The sequence below is a fragment of the Brienomyrus brachyistius genome, unplaced genomic scaffold (genome assembly GCF_023856365.1).
Source record: "Brienomyrus brachyistius isolate T26 unplaced genomic scaffold, BBRACH_0.4 scaffold52, whole genome shotgun sequence".
Classification (NCBI taxonomy): domain Eukaryota; kingdom Metazoa; phylum Chordata; class Actinopteri; order Osteoglossiformes; family Mormyridae; genus Brienomyrus; species Brienomyrus brachyistius.
Window position 1 is genome coordinate 15001 of NW_026042327.1, and position 18730 is coordinate 33730.

Genomic DNA, 18730 nt, shown 5'->3' on the forward strand with positions numbered 1-18730 from the left:
ACCGATCAGCTCTGTCTTTCAACAGCAGGGGGCAGTAGAGGTGCACCGTTCCCAGAAACACTGCAATACCGGGTCGATGCGTGGAGCGGACGGGGCAAGCCCCACTTCCGGCTCCCTGTTCCAAAAATCCGTTTAATATGTGGTCCCCTCCATGGGGGACGTATCAGATATTAAACTGATAAGAACAGATTTTTTTTTTTTTTTTTTTTTTTTTTTTTTTCCATGCTTTATTAAACAGTTCTGTACATTTTAAAGTCACACAATAAAACACCTTTAAAACAATATTAAACAAATATATTACAGAACCATTCCCTATAGGATAAGCAAAACATAACAATAAAAACAAGTAATACATATACACACTTTAAAATCTAATTACAATCATATGGCCATTAACATAATTAAAATGTCACCTCAAATGCAAGCCATTAAAATATTAAAACCTTAAAAAAGGAACAGACCCGTAGACCTCAGGCCTCGGCACAAGGGTCGGGTTAAAACAGGGTTATGCATCATCCTAAAACACATAAAATCAATGGCCTCAGGCTAAAAAACTGGTTAGTCACAGACATGGCACAGCACATAGAATAAAATGTTAATAAATACAGTTAATGTTAATACATAAAGGTGCTAAAAGTGACCAACCACAGCCGTGCTCAATCTCAGTACATGCAGTTAATTAAAATTTCCAACACCATGCACGCACAAAAAACAAAGCACACTTACCTAAAACCCAAAGTACCTCCTGTGTGCTTCAGGACAGTGCGTCATGTCGACCCTGTAGGATGGAGCGTCACCACCTAAATGAAACGGGGCTAAAGCCAAAAGAGGCCCTTCCACCTCTCCTTGGCCTCGTGGTAGCCCCGTTGGATGACGTCGGTCTCCATCCTGAAACCCAAATCGGCCCGGATTTTGCGGAATACCCCTTGTGCCTCCAGACGAACCCCTCTGCGGATGAGCGCGGTCCTGGCATTCCAAAGCTCTCGCTTGGTAATGCTGACCAGCAGCCACATCCAGGGGCCGAAGGGGTTATGGAGGTTGGGGTCCCACCCCTTCAACACCTTGTCGTAGGTCAGACCGGGCTGCGGGTCTACACGTCCACACAGGCCCGCTACCAACCCCCAGACTCTCTGTGCATGCCCGCAGTCCCAAAACACGTGCTTGATGGTCTCATCCTCGCTGCACTCGGGCCTGGGGCAGCGGGGGTGTCTGGTCAGCTTATGCCTGTGCAAGACGTCCCTGACTGGCAGCTTACCATGAAGGCACTGCCAGTTCAGGTCCTGCAGCCTGTGATCCAAACCCTTAGGCTGGATTCTCGCCCATGTGCCTTCCTCCAGGCCCAACATGGCCCGAGTCTCCCTATGACCAAGCAAAGCCTTGTAAAGGGCTCTGTGCTTGGTCAGGGCCTCTGTCTTGACACCTGCCGGAATAGACTTACTCCACTTGACAGCGTGGCTGTAGTGGACCGGCAGGGTCTCAGCCTTGGGGCCGAGGTTGGTCCACGACGTCACCAGACGTCTCATGGGGAGAGCCAGCCACAGACGCACAAAGTGCTGATGGGGGTGCTCGAGGGGAGCTGCCAGGCGCGTGCAGAGCTGCGAGAAGAACAGGCAGTCAAGCTTGAGAGGAAAGTCAATAACGTCCCTCCCCCCCCTGTCCTTTCCGAGATACATCACTTCCCTACGCACGTACTCATACCTGCCCCCCCAGACGAGGTTAAAAACGTCCCTCGTCAGGCCCCTCCGCATGAAGCGGGGCAAAGGGTACACATGTGCAAGGTAGAGCAGGGTGGGAAGAATATCCACTTTTAAGGCTAAAACCTTACCTTGGAAGGACAGGGACCTGGACTTCCACAGTCCGATCTTCCGCCTGGCGATCGCCAACCGCTCCTCCCAGTTCAACCGGGCGGCACCATCCGAAAGGAAGTTGACCCCCAAAACTTTGAGAGGACCGTCACAGAGGGTGAGACCACCTGCGACGTCCTCCCTCGCCTTCCAGCTGCCGAAATACTTGGCCACCGACTTACTGAGGTTGAGCGTCGCGCCAGAGGCCCAACCGAACGCGTGAACGAGGCTCAAGGCATGACCGAGAGACTGATCCGAGCTGACGAAAAGCGTGGTGTCGTCTGCATACTGGGTCAGTTTAACAGTTGTCCCCCGACTTCCTGGGATAAGAAGGCCATCGACCCCGGGGTGGGTGCGAATGGCGCACGCCAGTGGCTCTATATAGAGCGCGTAGAGGAGGGGGGAGAGGGGACATCCCTGCCTCACTCCACTCCGCTGGGGCACCAAATCACTCAGGAAGCCATTGATAACAACATGGCTCCCAACTTCGTTATACAAAGTGTGTAACCACCCCAGATAATTGGGCCCGAAGCCAAACTTACCCAATACTTTGAACAGGAAGCGGTGATCTACCCGGTCGAAGGCTTTCTCCTGGTCCAAGCTGACCAGCAGGAGAGGGAGGTTCCTATCCTCCACCCAGGCGATGGCGTCGCGGATGAGGTGGAGATTCCACGTCGCCGATCGACCCGGTACTCCACACGTCTGGTCGCTGTGAACCAGATGAGCCATGGCCTTCTTCAGGCGTTCGGTAAGGGTCTTTGCGATGAGCTTTGTGTCTACACAAAGCATGGTCAGGGGCCTCCAGTTGCCAAGGTCGGCCCGATCGCCCTTCTTGTGCAACAAAGAGAGGACCCCCGACCTCATGCTCCTAGTGAGCAAACCCCGGCGCTGAACGTCCTCTACAACCTGCAGTAATTCCGGCCCGAGGACATCCCAAAAGGTGGAATAAAATTCCACCGGGAGCCCATCAAGGCCAGGTACCTTGCGGCGGTTCATCTTGCCAAGCACTGCGGTCAGCTCGGCCAAGGTGATGGGGGCTTCTAAGCCGTCCCGGATGTCACTGGGAAGACAAGGCGAGATGTTATCTAGGAAGCGCTCCCCAGCAACCGGGTCCGTGTCCCTAACATTAAAAAGGTTAAGATAAAACAATTTAGCAACCTCCAGCATGTCTGATGTATCCGTGACTGTGTTGCCATTTGAGGCACGGAGAGAGCTAAAGCTCTTCTCCTCCCGGGCTTCCCTGGCTCTGTGGAAAAAAAAAGAATTGCACTTTTCATTATTTTCCACCTCAAATATTTTGTCGCGGAGCATTTGGGCCGAGGCAGCCTGTTCATGCAGGCGCCTCAGCTCACCCTTTATGTCAAGCAGCCGCTCGTGGTTGATGGTGCCCCCGTTGTTGTGAGCGGCGTATTCATCCCGCAACCTTCTCTCCAGCCGCAGAATGGAGAACTTCTTCTCCATCCTGCGCTGCTTGCTGTACTGCATGGAGAAGGTTCGGATCCTGTCCTTCACACTCTCCCACCATTCGGCCACGGAGGGGAAGGTAGGCTTGTCCTTCTGCCACTCGGAGAAGTGATCTAAAAAAAGGTGTCTAAAATCTCTCTCCTCCAGGATCTGCAGGTTCATTTTCCAATAGCCGCCCCCATATACAGGGGCGTCTATGGAGACAGTGGCCTCCACTGCCAGATGGTCAGTGGGCCACTGTGGGGAGAGGGACACCTTTTTAAAAGCAACGGGGGGTGAAGCTAAAATGTAGTCGATGCGGCTGCTGGCTCCGCGACTATTATGCCAGGTGAAGCCCGGCATGCTGGGGTTGCATGTTTTAAAACCGTCAACAAGTTTAAAGGAACGAATAAAATGGCGAAAATGCCATGAGCTGACATCCTGCCTACCCTCCAACGAGATGTTAAAGTCCCCTCCTAAAATCAAGTGTCGATCTGTGACACAGAACGGGGACAACTCTTCAAAGAGAGTTATACGGGACGAGGCCTCCACCGGAGCGTAGACACATATGGCCCGGAGGCGCTGTCCCCTCCATGTGGCGTCCACTCCCAAAACCCTGCCCTGAAGGACGGTAAACGCACTTACTTCTTCAAAGGCGCGGTCGCCAAAAAGGATCCCGACGCCTGAGGAGTGGACGCCACCTACGCTCCAGTAGGATCTACCCCTCTTCCACTGTCGTGAAAAGAGAGCCTCGTCCCGCTGGTCCCGGAGGTGGACTTCCTGCAGAAAACAAATGCTGAAGGGAGAAGATGCCAGCTGGTTAAAAACAGATGTACGTTTTAAAATGTTCCTCAAACCCCTTACATTCAAGGTGACAATATTAAAATTGGCCATAGAATGTTAAAATAATAAAATACAATTAAAAACAACAAACTAAAATAATAAAAGCCAGCCATTAAAAACAATACTGTCCTACTGCCCCCCCTCCTCAGTCAACCTCAAAAGGTCCCCCAATTCCAGCCCCCCCAGGTACTCCTGTTCATTAGCAGTGTCCTGTTGACCGCTGTACTCCTGGGGGGGTGCAGGGGACTGTCCCAAGTCCCACACCAGACGGGGGGCCTCTAACATCGGGGAGGGGGGACACTGTCGGCCTTGGTCCCCGGCCGCCACTGCTGGCGAGGTGGCAGCCGGAGGGCTGGATGCGTTGGGTTGCGCCTCCCTTCTGCTCTTCTTCCTCCCCCGGGGGGATGCACCGCTCTTCTTTCGCCTGCTGCTGACGCCTGGAGCCAGGGCGAGCTGCTCCACCTTGTTCGGAGACCCCTCCTGCATTGGTGTCGCACTCGAAGGGGCCTCCTCCACCTCGACCAGGGCTTCTCCTCCTGCCCCCGTCGCCGGCTGTTCCTGCCCAGTCGTGGGGGCTAGAGCTCCCCCACCATTCTCCGTGCCGACTGCTCTGTTACCCGACAGAGCGTCGGCATATGTAGTCTTTTTCTGTGGGCAGGAACGAGCCAGATGGTCCTCGCCGTTGCAGTGTTTGCAGCGACGGGGGCCCTTACAATCCCTGGCCATGTGCCCCGACTCCAGGCAGTTGCGGCAGCGCAGGTTGGCGCATCCCTCCAGGGTGTGTCCAAAACTGTGGCACTGCCGGCAGAAGGGAGGCTGTCCAGAATAAAAAAGGTATGCCTTATTGCCCTGTAAAGTAAAATAGGCTGGGGGGTGGCTAAAACCGCCTGCGCCATTAGCGTCCGGGCGCAGGCGGGCCTGGAACTGGCGTCGGCCAGTCCAGATCCCCAGCTCATCCCGGATGTCCCTGTGGCCAGGAAGAAGATCCACATACTTTGTCAGAAATTGGGAAACGGCCTCGGCGGTAACATGCGGGTTGAAACAATGGACTGTTATTACCCGCTTGTCGGGCCACCACAGCGGCTCGATGTTGTAACGTCCGAGGAGGGGGTGCTGGGCCCCCTCCTTGCTCCGCTCCAGGACCTTGGTGTAACTCTCGTCGGTGGACAAGGTGACCTCGAAGAAGCGGAAGGGCCCATTCCGCTGTACGCAGAGGATGTCCTGCATCTGAAGGCCCAACGCTCCAAAGGCCACCTCCCGGATGAAGGCCAGCCGGTCGGGGAAGGTGCCCACCTCCTCCTCAGCCCTCCAGCAGAACCGGGCGGTATTCCGCAGGCCACCGCCTGCTACCAGCCACGGCCCGCTGAAGGGCTTCCTCGATGGTCCGCCGGCCGTTGCCATCCGGGAAGGTCCACCGACGTCGCCGCTGGAGCAGAGTCCTTCCGCCGCCGTGGTCCCGACGTCCGCCGTCCGCCAATCCGGGATGAGCCGAGCAGAGCTAAACTATAAAAGCAGCTAAAAAATAAAAACACCAGTTCGCCCAGCAGGGCGGTGGGCAAGCCACCAGCCACTGCGGGATCCCCAGCCTAATAAAAAACAGAAATAAAAGCAGGGATAAAAGGCTAAAAAGGAAGGCACGGGTCGCCCCGTGGCAGCGGCGGTCAAGCCACCTGCTGGTCACGCCTTAGGTTCACCGTGACTTCCTCTAAAAAACCCAACGCAGTCCGTAAAAAGCGGTAAAAAGTCAATAAAATCCACTTGATCTTAGCCAAAAGGCCGAGAAGCGATGCCCGCAGACTGCGCCCCGCCGGGCTCCGGCATGCGGGACGCCGACGGAGCTGGCGCGGCTGGGTCCTCGACAGCCTCTCTGGGAGGTGGCGCCCGGCGAGACCACGCACGATCCCAGAGGACCAGAAACACGCCACTGGGCAGATAGAGCCGGCCGCTAAGCCGGGCACAGTCTTACTTTGATACAGCAGCGGTGCAGCTCTGCTTGCACAGAGCCTTCAAAAATACAGTGAACTCATCGCTATCCCTCTCCACGGAAATCTTTAGTAAAAGGCGAAAGATTTATACGGGATGAAGAGAGACCCGAGTCGATGCAGAGCCGTCGCTCAGCAGGTGGCCGCTAGCCGGGCCTCCGTGACGCCCCCGCTCGGGGTTGAATTCTCGGGGGCGTCGCAGCCACCGGCCTCGGGGCCCCGACTCCTCCCTGTCCTCCTGGCATCTGAAAGATCAGCAATCATGTAAACAGACATGAGAGAAAATTCAAAAGGCAAAGATGACGGCCTGCCTTACCTCAGCACAGCTGCCCACCCCTCAGAGAGCGTATCATGACCGTGCTTTTTATAATTAAAAAAAAAAAAAAAAAAAAAAAAAAGAAAAACGGAGGGAAGCGGGACCGGCGCACGGACAGGGTCCGTCCCTCACGACACCGGCTAATCGCCTGGCAAGCGGCGCAGGCTCTCGGTCTGATAAGCGGAACACCGATCAGCTCTGTCTTTCAACAGCAGGGGGCAGTAGAGGTGCACCGTTCCCAGAAACACTGCAATACCGGGTCGATGCGTGGAGCGGACGGGGCAAGCCCCACTTCCGGCTCCCTGTTCCAAAAATCCGTTTAATATGTGGTCCCCTCCATGGGGGACGTATCAGATATTAAACTGATAAGAACAGATACTACACTTGATCTTAGCCAAAAGGCCGAGAAGCGATGCCCGCAGACTGCGCCCCGCCGGGCTCCGGCATGCGGGACGCCGACGGAGCTGGCGCGGCTGGGTCCTCGACAGCCTCTCTGGGAGGTGGCGCCCGGCGAGACCACGCACGATCCCAGAGGACCAGAAACACGCCACTGGGCAGATAGAGCCGGCCGCTAAGCCGGGCACAGTCTTACTTTGATACAGCAGCGGTGCAGCTCTGCTTGCACAGAGCCTTCAAAAATACAGTGAACTCATCGCTATCCCTCTCCACGGAAATCTTTAGTAAAAGGCGAAAGATTTATACGGGATGAAGAGAGACCCGAGTCGATGCAGAGCCGTCGCTCAGCAGGTGGCCGCTAGCCGGGCCTCCGTGACGCCCCCGCTCGGGGTTGAATTCTCGGGGGCGTCGCAGCCACCGGCCTCGGGGCCCCGACTCCTCCCTGTCCTCCTGGCATCTGAAAGATCAGCAATCATGTAAACAGACATGAGAGAAAATTCAAAAGGCAAAGATGACGGCCTGCCTTACCTCAGCACAGCTGCCCACCCCTCAGAGAGCGTATCATGACCGTGCTTTTTATAATTAAAAAAAAAAAAAAAAAAAAAAAAAAGAAAAACGGAGGGAAGCGGGACCGGCGCACGGACAGGGTCCGTCCCTCACGACACCGGCTAATCGCCTGGCAAGCGGCGCAGGCTCTCGGTCTGATAAGCGGAACACCGATCAGCTCTGTCTTTCAACAGCAGGGGGCAGTAGAGGTGCACCGTTCCCAGAAACACTGCAATACCGGGTCGATGCGTGGAGCGGACGGGGCAAGCCCCACTTCCGGCTCCCTGTTCCAAAAATCCGTTTAATATGTGGTCCCCTCCATGGGGGACGTATCAGATATTAAACTGATAAGAACAGATACTACACTTGATCTTAGCCAAAAGGCCGAGAAGCGATGCCCGCAGACTGCGCCCCGCCGGGCTCCGGCATGCGGGACGCCGACGGAGCTGGCGCGGCTGGGTCCTCGACAGCCTCTCTGGGAGGTGGCGCCCGGCGAGACCACGCACGATCCCAGAGGACCAGAAACACGCCACTGGGCAGATAGAGCCGGCCGCTAAGCCGGGCACAGTCTTACTTTGATACAGCAGCGGTGCAGCTCTGCTTGCACAGAGCCTTCAAAAATACAGTGAACTCATCGCTATCCCTCTCCACGGAAATCTTTAGTAAAAGGCGAAAGATTTATACGGGATGAAGAGAGACCCGAGTCGATGCAGAGCCGTCGCTCAGCAGGTGGCCGCTAGCCGGGCCTCCGTGACGCCCCCGCTCGGGGTTGAATTCTCGGGGGCGTCGCAGCCACCGGCCTCGGGGCCCCGACTCCTCCCTGTCCTCCTGGCATCTGAAAGATCAGCAATCATGTAAACAGACATGAGAGAAAATTCAAAAGGCAAAGATGACGGCCTGCCTTACCTCAGCACAGCTGCCCACCCCTCAGAGAGCGTATCATGACCGTGCTTTTTATAATTAAAAAAAAAAAAAAAAAAAAAAAAAAGAAAAACGGAGGGAAGCGGGACCGGCGCACGGACAGGGTCCGTCCCTCACGACACCGGCTAATCGCCTGGCAAGCGGCGCAGGCTCTCGGTCTGATAAGCGGAACACCGATCAGCTCTGTCTTTCAACAGCAGGGGGCAGTAGAGGTGCACCGTTCCCAGAAACACTGCAATACCGGGTCGATGCGTGGAGCGGACGGGGCAAGCCCCACTTCCGGCTCCCTGTTCCAAAAATCCGTTTAATATGTGGTCCCCTCCATGGGGGACGTATCAGATATTAAACTGATAAGAACAGATACTACACTTGATCTTAGCCAAAAGGCCGAGAAGCGATGCCCGCAGACTGCGCCCCGCCGGGCTCCGGCATGCGGGACGCCGACGGAGCTGGCGCGGCTGGGTCCTCGACAGCCTCTCTGGGAGGTGGCGCCCGGCGAGACCACGCACGATCCCAGAGGACCAGAAACACGCCACTGGGCAGATAGAGCCGGCCGCTAAGCCGGGCACAGTCTTACTTTGATACAGCAGCGGTGCAGCTCTGCTTGCACAGAGCCTCCAAAAATACAGTGAACTCATCGCTATCCCTCTCCACGGAAATCTTTAGTAAAAGGCGAAAGATTTATACGGGATGAAGAGAGACCCGAGTCGATGCAGAGCCGTCGCTCAGCAGGTGGCCGCTAGCCGGGCCTCCGTGACGCCCCCGCTCGGGGTTGAATTCTCGGGGGCGTCGCAGCCACCGGCCTCGGGGCCCCGACTCCTCCCTGTCCTCCTGGCATCTGAAAGATCAGCAATCATGTAAACAGACATGAGAGAAAATTCAAAAGGCAAAGATGACGGCCTGCCTTACCTCAGCACAGCTGCCCACCCCTCAGAGAGCGTATCATGACCGTGCTTTTTATAATTAAAAAAAAAAAAAAAAAAAAAAAAAAAGAAAAACGGAGGGAAGCGGGACCGGCGCACGGACAGGGTCCGTCCCTCACGACACCGGCTAATCGCCTGGCAAGCGGCGCAGGCTCTCGGTCTGATAAGCGGAACACCGATCAGCTCTGTCTTTCAACAGCAGGGGGCAGTAGAGGTGCACCGTTCCCAGAAACACTGCAATACCGGGTCGATGCGTGGAGCGGACGGGGCAAGCCCCACTTCCGGCTCCCTGTTCCAAAAATCCGTTTAATATGTGGTCCCCTCCATGGGGGACGTATCAGATATTAAACTGATAAGAACAGATACTACACTTGATCTTAGCCAAAAGGCCGAGAAGCGATGCCCGCAGACTGCGCCCCGCCGGGCTCCGGCATGCGGGACGCCGACGGAGCCGGCGCGGCTGGGTCCTCGCCAGCCTCTCTGGGAGGTGGCGCCCGGCGAGACCACGCACGATCCCAGAGGACCAGAAACACGCCACTGGGCAGATAGAGCCGGCCGCTAAGCCGGGCACAGTCTTACTTTGATACAGCGGCGGTGCAGCTCTGCTTGCACAGAGCCTCCAAAAATACAGTGAACTCATCGCTATCCCTCTCCACGGAAATCTTTAGTAAAAGGCGAAAGATTTATACGGGATGAAGAGAGACCCGAGTCGATGCAGAGCCGTCGCTCAGCAGGTGGCCGCTAGCCGGGCCTCCGTGACGCCCCCGCTCGGGGTTGAATTCTCGGGGGCGTCGCAGCCACCGGCCTCGGGGCCCCGACTCCTCCCTGTCCTCCTGGCATCTGAAAGATCAGCAATCATGTAAACGGACATGAGAGAAAATTCAAAAGGCAAAGATGACGGCCTGCCTTACCTCAGCACAGCTGCCCACCCCTCAGAGAGCATATCATGACCGTCCTTTTTTTTATGATTTTAAAAAAAAAAAAAAAAAAAAAAGAAAAACGGAGGGAAGCGGGACCGGCGCACGGACAGAGTCGGTCCCTCACGACACCGGCTGATCGCCTGGCAAGCGGCGCAGGCTCTCGGTCTGATAAGCGGAACACCGATCAGCTCTGTCTTTCAACAGCAGGGGGCAGTAGAGGTGCACCGTTCCCAGAAACACTGCAATACCGGGTCGATGCGTGGAGCGGACGGGGCAAGCCCCACTTCCGGCTCCCTGTTCCAAAAATCCGTTTAATATGTGGTCCCCTCCATGGGGGACGTATCAGATATTAAACTGATAAGAACAGATTTTTTTTTTTTTTTAATTTTTTTTTTTTTCCATGCTTTATTAAACAGTTCTGTACATTTTAAAGTCACACAATAAAACACCTTTAAAACAATATTAAACAAATATATTACAGAACCATTCCCTATAGGATAAGCAAAACATAACAATAAAAACAAGTAATACATATACACACTTTAAAATCTAATTACAATCATATGGCCATTAACATAATTAAAATGTCACCTCAAATGCAAGCCATTAAAATATTAAAACCTTAAAAAAGGAACAGACCCGTAGACCTCAGGCCTCGGCACAAGGGTCGGGTTAAAACAGGGTTATGCATCATCCTAAAACACATAAAATCAATGGCCTCAGGCTAAAAAACTGGTTAGTCACAGACATGGCACAGCACATAGAATAAAATGTTAATAAATACAGTTAATGTTAATACATAAAGGTGCTAAAAGTGACCAACCACAGCCGTGCTCAATCTCAGTACATGCAGTTAATTAAAAGAATATTTGCAACACCATACACGCACAAAAAACAAAGCACACTTACCTAAAACCCAAAGTACCTCCTGTGTGCTTCAGGACAGTGCGTCATGTCGACCCTGTAGGATGGAGCGTCACCACCTAAATGAAACGGGGCTAAAGCCAAAAGAGGCCCTTCCACCTCTCCTTGGCCTCGTGGTAGCCCCGTTGGATGACGTCGGTCTCCATCCTGAAACCCAAATCGGCCCGGATTTTGCGGAATACCCCTTGTGCCTCCAGACGAACCCCTCTGCGGATGAGCGCGGTCCTGGCATTCCAAAGCTCTCGCTTGGTAATGCTGACCAGCAGCCACATCCAGGGGCCGAAGGGGTTATGGAGGTTGGGGTCCCACCCCTTCAACACCTTGTCGTAGGTCAGACCGGGCTGCGGGTCTACACGTCCACACAGGCCCGCTACCAACCCCCAGACTCTCTGTGCATGCCCGCAGTCCCAAAACACGTGCTTGATGGTCTCATCCTCGCTGCACTCGGGCCTGGGGCAGCGGGGGTGTCTGGTCAGCTTATGCCTGTGCAAGACGTCCCTGACTGGCAGCTTACCATGAAGGCACTGCCAGTTCAGGTCTTGCAGCCTGTGATCCAAACCCTTAGGCTGGATTCTCGCCCATGTGCCTTCCTCCAGGCCCAACATGGCCCGAGTCTCCCTATGACCAAGCAAAGCCTTGTAAAGGGCTCTGTGCTTGGTCAGGGCCTCTGTCTTGACACCTGCCGGAATAGACTTACTCCACTTGACAGCGTGGCTGTAGTGGACCGGCAGGGTCTCAGCCTTGGGGCCGAGGTTGGTCCACGACGTCACCAGACGTCTCATGGGGAGAGCCAGCCACAGACGCACAAAGTGCTGATGGGGGTGCTCGAGGGGAGCTGCCAGGCACGTGCAGAGCTGCGAGAAGAACAGGCAGTCAAGCTTGAGAGGAAAGTCAATAACGTCCCTCCCCCCCCTGTCCTTTCCGAGATACATCACTTCCCTACGCACGTACTCATACCTGCCCCCCCAGACGAGGTTAAAAACGTCCCTCGTCAGGCCCCTCCGCATGAAGCGGGGCAAAGGGTACACATGTGCAAGGTAGAGCAGGGTGGGAAGAATATCCACTTTTAAGGCTAAAACCTTACCTTGGAAGGACAGGGACCTGGACTTCCACAGTCCGATCTTCCGCCTGGCGATCGCCAACCGCTCCTCCCAGTTCAACCGGGCGGCACCATCCGAAAGGAAGTTGACCCCCAAAACTTTGAGAGGACCGTCACAGAGGGTGAGACCACCTGCGACGTCCTCCTTCGCCTTCCAGCTGCCGAAATACTTGGCCACCGACTTACTGAGGTTGAGCGTCGCGCCAGAGGCCCAACCGAACGCGTGAACGAGGCTCAAGGCATGACCGAGAGACTGATCCGAGCTGACGAAAAGCGTGGTGTCGTCTGCATACTGGGTCAGTTTAACAGTTGTCCCCCGACTTCCTGGGATAAGAAGGCCATCGACCCCGGGGTGGGTGCGAATGGCGCACGCCAGTGGCTCTATATAGAGCGCGTAGAGGAGGGGGGAGAGGGGACATCCCTGCCTCACTCCACTCCGCTGGGGCACCAAATCACTCAGGAAGCCATTGATAACAACATGGCTCCCAACTTCGTTATACAAAGTGTGTAACCACCCCAGATAATTGGGCCCGAAGCCAAACTTACCCAATACTTTGAACAGGAAGCGGTGATCTACCCGGTCGAAAGCTTTCTCCTGGTCCAAGCTGACCAGCAGGAGAGGGAGGTTCCTATCCTCCACCCAGGCGATGGCGTCGCGGATGAGGTGGAGATTCCACGTCGCCGATCGACCCGGTACTCCACACGTCTGGTCGCTGTGAACCAGATGAGCCATGGCCTTCTTCAGGCGTTCGGTAGGGGTCTTTGCGATGAGCTTTGTGTCTACACAAAGCATGGTCAGGGGCCTCCAGTTGCCAAGGTCGGCCCGAACGCCCTTCTTGTGCAACAAAGAGAGGACCCCCGACCTCATGCTCCTAGTGAGCAAACCCCGGCGCTGAACGTCCTCTACAACCTGCAGTAATTCCGGCCCGAGGACATCCCAAAAGGTGGAATAAAATTCCACCGGGAGCCCATCAAGGCCAGGTACCTTGCGGCGGTTCATCTTGCCAAGCACTGCGGTCAGCTCGGCCAAGGTGATGGGGGCTTCTAAGCCGTCCCGGATGTCACTGGGAAGACAAGGTGAGATGTTATCTAGGAAGCGCTCCCCAGCAACCGGGTCCGTGTCCCTAACATTAAAAAGGTTAAGATAAAACAATTTAGCAACCTCCAGCATGTCTGATGTATCCGTGACTGTGTTGCCATTTGAGGCACGGAGAGAGCTAAAGCTCTTCTCCTCTCGGGCTTCCCTGGCTCTGTGGAAAAAAAAAGAATTGCACTTTTCATTATTTTCCACCTCAAATATTTTGTCGCGGAGCATTTGGGCCGAGGCAGCCTGTTCATGCAGGCGCCTCAGCTCACCCTTTATGTCAAGCAGCCGCTCGTGGTTGATGGTGCCCCCGTTGTTGTGAGCGGCGTATTCATCCCGCAACCTTCTCTCCAGCCGCAGAATGGAGAACTTCTTCTCCATCCTGCGCTGCTTGCTGTACTGCATGGAGAAGGTTCGGATCCTGTCCTTCACACTCTCCCACCATTCGGCCACGGAGGGGAAGGTAGGCTTGTCCTTCTGCCACTCGGAGAAGTGATCTAAAAAAAGGTGTCTAAAATCTCTCTCCTCCAGGATCTGCAGGTTCATTTTCCAATAGCCGCCCCCATATACAGGGGCGTCTATGGAGACAGTGGCCTCCACTGCCAGATGGTCAGTGGGCCACTGTGGGGAGAGGGACACCTTTTTAAAAGCAACGGGGGGTGAAGCTAAAATGTAGTCGATGCGGCTGCTGGCTCCGCGACTATTATGCCAGGTGAAGCCCGGCATGCTGGGGTTGCATGTTTTAAAACCGTCAACAAGTTTAAAGGAACGAATAAAATGGCGAAAATGCCCTGAGCTGACATCCTGCCTACCCTCCAACGAGATGTTAAAGTCCCCTCCTAAAATCAAGTGTCGATCTGTGACACAGAACGGGGACAACTCTTCAAAGAGAGTTATACGGGACGAGGCCTCCACCGGAGCGTAGACACATATGGCCCGGAGGCGCTGTCCCCTCCATGTGGCATCCACTCCCAAAACCCTGCCCTGAAGGACGGTAAACGCACTTACTTCTTCAAAGGCGCGGTCGCCAAAAAGGATCCCGACGCCTGAGGAGTGGACGCCACCTACGCTCCAGTAGGATCTACCCCTCTTCCACTGTCGTGAAAAGAGAGCCTCGTCCCGCTGGTCCCGGAGGTGGACTTCCTGCAGAAAACAAATGCTGAAGGGAGAAGATGCCAGCTGGTTAAAAACAGATGTACGTTTTAAAATGTTCCTCAAACCCCTTACATTCAAGGTGACAATATTAAAATTGGCCATAGAATGTTAAAATAATAAAATACAATTAAAAACAACAAACTAAAATAATAAAAGCCAGCCATTAAAAACAATACTGTCCTACTGCCCCCCCTCCTCAGTCAACCTCAAAAGGTCCCCCAATTCCAGCCCCCCCAGGTACTCCTGTTCATTAGCAGTGTCCTGTTGACCGCTGTACTCCTGGGGGGGTGCAGGGGACTGTCCCAAGTCCCACACCAGACGGGGGGCCTCTAACATCGGGGAGGGGGGACACTGTCGGCCTTGGTCCCCGGCCGCCACTGCTGGCGAGGTGGCAGCCGGAGGGCTGGGTGCGTTGGGTTGCGCCTCCCTTCTGCTCTTCTTCCTCCCCCGGGGGGATGCACCGCTCTTCTTTCGCCTGCTGCTGACGCCTGGAGCCAGGGCGAGCTGCTCCACCTTGTTCGGAGACCCCTCCTGCATTGGTGTCGCACTCGAAGGGGCCTCCTCCACCTCGACCAGGGCTTCTCCTCCTGCCCCCGTCGCCGGCTGTTCCTGCCCAGTCGTGGGGGCTAGAGCTCCCCCACCATTCTCCGAGCCGACTGCTCTGTTACCCGACAGAGCGTCGGCATATGTAGTCTTTTTCTGTGGGCAGGAACGAGCCAGATGGTCCTCGCCGTTACAGTGTTTGCAGCGACGGGGGCCCTTGCAGTCCCTGGCCATGTGCCCCGACTCCAGGCAGTTGCGGCAGCGCAGGTTGGCGCATCCCTCCAGGGTGTGTCCAAAACTGTGGCACTGCCGGCAGAAGGGAGGCTGTCCAGAATAAAAAAGGTATGCCTTATTGCCCTGTAAAGTAAAATAGGCTGGGGGGTGGCTAAAACCGCCTGCGCCATTAGCGTCCGGGCGCAGGCGGGCCTGGAACTGGCGTCGGCCAGTCCAGATCCCCAGCTCATCCCGGATGTCCCTGTGGCCAGGAAGAAGATCCACATACTTTGTCAGAAATTGGGAAACGGCCTCGGCGGTAACATGCGGGTTGAAACAATGGACTGTTATTACCCGCTTGTCGGGCCACCACAGCGGCTCGATGTTGTAACGTCCGAGGAGGGGGTGCTGGGCCCCCTCCTTGCTCCGCTCCAGGACCTTGGTGTAACTCTCGTCGGTGGACAAGGTGACCTCGAAGAAGCGGAAGGGCCCATTCCGCTGTACGCAGAGGATGTCCTGCATCTGAAGGCCCAACGCTCCAAAGGCCACCTCCCGGATGAAGGCCAGCCGGTCGGGGAAGGTGCCCACCTCCTCCTCAGCCCTCCAGCAGAACCGGGCGGTATTCCGCAGGCCACCGCCTGCTACCAGCCACGGCCCGCTGAAGGGCTTCCTCGATGGTCCGCCGGCCGTTGCCATCCGGGAAGGTCCACCGACGTCGCCGCTGGAGCAGAGTCCTTCCGCCGCCGTGGTCCCGACGTCCGCTGTCCGCCAATCCGGGATGAGCCGAGCAGAGCTAAACTATAAAAGCAGCTAAAAAATAAAAACACCAGTTCGCCCAGCAGGGCGGTGGGCAAGCCACCAGCCACTGCGGGATCCCCAGCCTAATAAAAACAGAAATAAAAGCAGGGATAAAAGGCTAAAAAGGAAGGCACGGGTCGCCCCGTGGCAGCGGCGGTCAAGCCACCTGCTGGTCACGCCTTAGGTTCACCGTGCCTTCCTCTAAAAAAACCCAACGCAGTCCGTAAAAAGCGGTAAAAAGTCAATAAAATCCACTTGATCTTAGCCAAAAGGCCGAGAAGCGATGCCCGCAGACTGCGCCCCGCCGGGCTCCGGCATGCGGGACGCCGACGGAGCCGGCGCGGCTGGGTCCTCGCCAGCCTCTCTGGGAGGTGGCGCCCGGCGAGACCACGCACGATCCCAGAGGACCAGAAACACGCCACTGGGCAGATAGAGCCGGCCGCTAAGCCGGGCACAGTCTTACTTTGATACGGCGGCGGTGCAGCTCTGCTTGCGCAGAGCCTCCAAAAATACAGTGAACTCATCGCTATCCCTCTCCACGGAAATCTTTAGTAAAAGGCGAAAGATTTATACGGGATGAAGAGAGACCCGAGTCGATGCAGAGCCGTCGCTCAGCAGGTGGCCGCTAGCCGGGCCTCCGTCACGCCCCCGCTCGGGGTTGAATTCTCGGGGGCGTCGCAGCCACCGGCCTCGGGGCCCCGACTCCTCCCTGTCCTCCTGGCATCTGAAAGATCAGCAATCATGTAAACAGACATGAGAGAAAATTCAAAAGGCAAAGATGACGGCCTGCCTTACCTTAGCACAGCTGCCCACCCCTCAGAGAGCATATCATGACCGTGCTTTTTTTTTTTATGATTTAAAAAAAAAAAAAAAAAAAAAAAAAAAAGAAGAAAAACGGAGGGAAGCGGGACCGGCGCACGGACAGAGTCGGTCCCTCACGACACCGGCTGATCGCCTGACAAGCGGCGCAGGCTCTCGGTCTGATAAGCGGAACACCGATCAGCTCTGTCTTTCAACAGCAGGGGGCAGTAGAGGTGCACCGTTCCCAGAAACACTGCAATACCGGGTCGATGCGTGGAGCGGACGGGGCAAGCCCCACTTCCGGCTCCCTGTTCCAAAAATCCGTTTAATATGTGGTCCCCTCCATGGGGGACGTATCAGATATTAAACTGATAAGAACAGATACTACACTTGATCTTAGCCAAAAGGCCGAGAAGCGATGCCCGCAGACTGCGCCCCGCCGGGCTCCGGCATGCGGGACGCCGACGGAGCCGGCGCGGCTGGGTCCTCGCCAGCCTCTCTGGGAGGTGGCGCCCGGCGAGACCACGCACGATCCCAGAGGACCAGAAACACGCCACTGGGCAGATAGAGCCGGCCGCTAAGCCGGGCACAGTCTTACTTTGATACAGCGGCGGTGCAGCTCTGCTTGCACAGAGCCTCCAAAAATACAGTGAACTCATCGCTATCCCTCTCCACGGAAATCTTTAGTAAAAGGCGAAAGATTTATACGGGATGAAGAGAGACCCGAGTCGATGCAGAGCCGTCGCTCAGCAGGTGGCCGCTAGCCGGGCCTCCGTGACGCCCCCGCTCGGGGTTGAATTCTCGGGGGCGTCGCAGCCACCGGCCTCGGGGCCCCGACTCCTCCCTGTCCTCCTGGCATCTGAAAGATCAGCAATCATGTAAACGGACATGAGAGAAAATTCAAAAGGCAAAGATGACGGCCTGCCTTACCTCAGCACAGCTGCCCACCCCTCAGAGAGCATATCATGACCGTCCTTTTTTTTTATGATTTAAAAAAAAAAAAAAAAAAAAGAAAAACGGAGGGAAGCGGGACCGGCGCACGGACAGAGTCGGTCCCTCACGACACCGGCTGATCGCCTGGCAAGCGGCGCAGGCTCTCGGTCTGATAAGCGGAACACCGATCAGCTCTGTCTTTCAACAGCAGGGGGCAGTAGAGGTGCACCGTTCCCAGAAACACTGCAATACCGGGTCGATGCGTGGAGCGGACGGGGCAAGCCCCACTTCCGGCTCCCTGTTCCAAAAATCCGTTTAATATGTGGTCCCCTCCATGGGGGACGTATCAGATATTAAACTGATAAGAACAGATTTTTTTTTTTTCCATGCTTTATTAAACAGGTCTGTACATTTTAAAGTCACACAATAAAACACCTTTAAAACAGTATTAAACAAATATATTACAGAACCATTCCCTATAGGATAAGCAAAACATAATAAAAACAAGCAATACATATACACACTTTAAAATCTAATTACAATCATATGGCCATTAACATAATTAAAATGTCACCTCAAATGCAAGCCATTAAAATATTAAAACCTTAAAAAAGGAACAGACCCGTAGACCTCAGGCTTCGGCACAAGGGTCGGGTTAAAACAGGGTTATGCATTATCCTAAAACACATAAAATCAATGGCCTCAGGCTAAAAAACTGGTTAGTCACAGACATGGCACAGCACATAGAATAAAATGTTAACAAATACAGTTAATGTTAATACATAAAGGTGCTAAAAGTGACCAACCACAGCCGTGCTCAATCTCAGTACATGCAGTTAATTAAAAGAATATTTGCAACACCATACACGCACAAAAAACAAAGCACACTTACCTAAAACCCAAAGTACCTCCTGTGTGCTTCAGGACAGTGCGTCATGTCGACCCTGTAGGATGGAGCGTCACCACCTAAATGAAATGGGGCTAAAGCCAAAAGAGGCCCTTCCACCTCTCCTTGGCCTCGTGGTAGCCCCGTTGGATGACGTCGG

The 18730-nt window shown here is 54.9% G+C and overlaps 3 protein-coding genes, 13 non-coding genes and 2 pseudogenes across 16 annotated transcripts in view; all 18 read right to left on the reverse strand.

Moving 5' to 3' along the window:
* Nucleotides 1–35: 35 nt before the first annotated feature.
* Nucleotides 36–242, reverse strand: LOC125723925 (U2 spliceosomal RNA; annotated as a pseudogene).
* Nucleotides 243–815: 573 nt separating this feature from the next.
* On the reverse strand, nucleotides 816–14498 carry LOC125723893 (uncharacterized). The gene is made up of 4 exons (XM_049000720.1): nucleotides 14250–14498; nucleotides 13514–13862; nucleotides 3003–3090; nucleotides 816–2904 (listed from the first exon to the last, which is right to left on the reverse strand). Exons 1-4 carry the CDS (start codon nucleotides 14496–14498, stop codon nucleotides 816–818), a joined length of 2775 nt encoding a protein of 924 aa, XP_048856677.1.
* On the reverse strand, nucleotides 6116–6229 carry LOC125723950 (U5 spliceosomal RNA). The gene has a single exon (XR_007387073.1). It is a non-coding gene; the product is annotated as a U5 spliceosomal RNA (small nuclear RNA).
* Nucleotides 6651–6842, reverse strand: LOC125723918 (U2 spliceosomal RNA). The gene has a single exon (XR_007387043.1). It is a non-coding gene; the product is annotated as a U2 spliceosomal RNA (small nuclear RNA).
* Nucleotides 7040–7153, reverse strand: LOC125723951 (U5 spliceosomal RNA). The gene has a single exon (XR_007387074.1). It is a non-coding gene; the product is annotated as a U5 spliceosomal RNA (small nuclear RNA).
* Nucleotides 7575–7766, reverse strand: LOC125723919 (U2 spliceosomal RNA). Its single transcript, XR_007387044.1, has one exon. It is a non-coding gene; the product is annotated as a U2 spliceosomal RNA (small nuclear RNA).
* Nucleotides 7964–8077, reverse strand: LOC125723952 (U5 spliceosomal RNA). The gene has a single exon (XR_007387075.1). It is a non-coding gene; the product is annotated as a U5 spliceosomal RNA (small nuclear RNA).
* Nucleotides 8499–8690, reverse strand: LOC125723920 (U2 spliceosomal RNA). The gene has a single exon (XR_007387045.1). It is a non-coding gene; the product is annotated as a U2 spliceosomal RNA (small nuclear RNA).
* Nucleotides 8888–9001, reverse strand: LOC125723943 (U5 spliceosomal RNA). Its single transcript, XR_007387066.1, has one exon. It is a non-coding gene; the product is annotated as a U5 spliceosomal RNA (small nuclear RNA).
* Nucleotides 9424–9615, reverse strand: LOC125723921 (U2 spliceosomal RNA). The gene has a single exon (XR_007387046.1). It is a non-coding gene; the product is annotated as a U2 spliceosomal RNA (small nuclear RNA).
* On the reverse strand, nucleotides 9813–9926 carry LOC125723944 (U5 spliceosomal RNA). The gene has a single exon (XR_007387068.1). It is a non-coding gene; the product is annotated as a U5 spliceosomal RNA (small nuclear RNA).
* LOC125723924 (U2 spliceosomal RNA) lies at nucleotides 10349–10554 on the reverse strand (annotated as a pseudogene).
* LOC125723844 (uncharacterized) overlaps nucleotides 13022–18730 on the reverse strand; it is a 214739-nt gene continuing 209030 nt past the window's right edge. Inside the window, exon 6 of the transcript XR_007386983.1 lies at nucleotides 13022–13319. The gene's annotated coding sequence lies outside the window, so the exon portion shown is untranslated. The remainder of the gene's footprint in view (nucleotides 13320–18730) is intronic.
* Nucleotides 14577–15905, reverse strand: LOC125723845 (uncharacterized). Its single transcript, XM_049000684.1, has 2 exons — nucleotides 15507–15905; nucleotides 14577–15263 (listed from the first exon to the last, which is right to left on the reverse strand). The coding sequence occupies exons 1-2, from the start codon at nucleotides 15846–15848 to the stop codon at nucleotides 14577–14579; spliced, it is 1029 nt and encodes a 342-aa protein (XP_048856641.1). The 5' UTR covers nucleotides 15849–15905.
* On the reverse strand, nucleotides 16433–16546 carry LOC125723947 (U5 spliceosomal RNA). Its single transcript, XR_007387071.1, has one exon. It is a non-coding gene; the product is annotated as a U5 spliceosomal RNA (small nuclear RNA).
* On the reverse strand, nucleotides 16980–17171 carry LOC125723922 (U2 spliceosomal RNA). The gene has a single exon (XR_007387047.1). It is a non-coding gene; the product is annotated as a U2 spliceosomal RNA (small nuclear RNA).
* Nucleotides 17369–17482, reverse strand: LOC125723945 (U5 spliceosomal RNA). The gene has a single exon (XR_007387069.1). It is a non-coding gene; the product is annotated as a U5 spliceosomal RNA (small nuclear RNA).
* On the reverse strand, nucleotides 17903–18090 carry LOC125723923 (U2 spliceosomal RNA). The gene has a single exon (XR_007387048.1). It is a non-coding gene; the product is annotated as a U2 spliceosomal RNA (small nuclear RNA).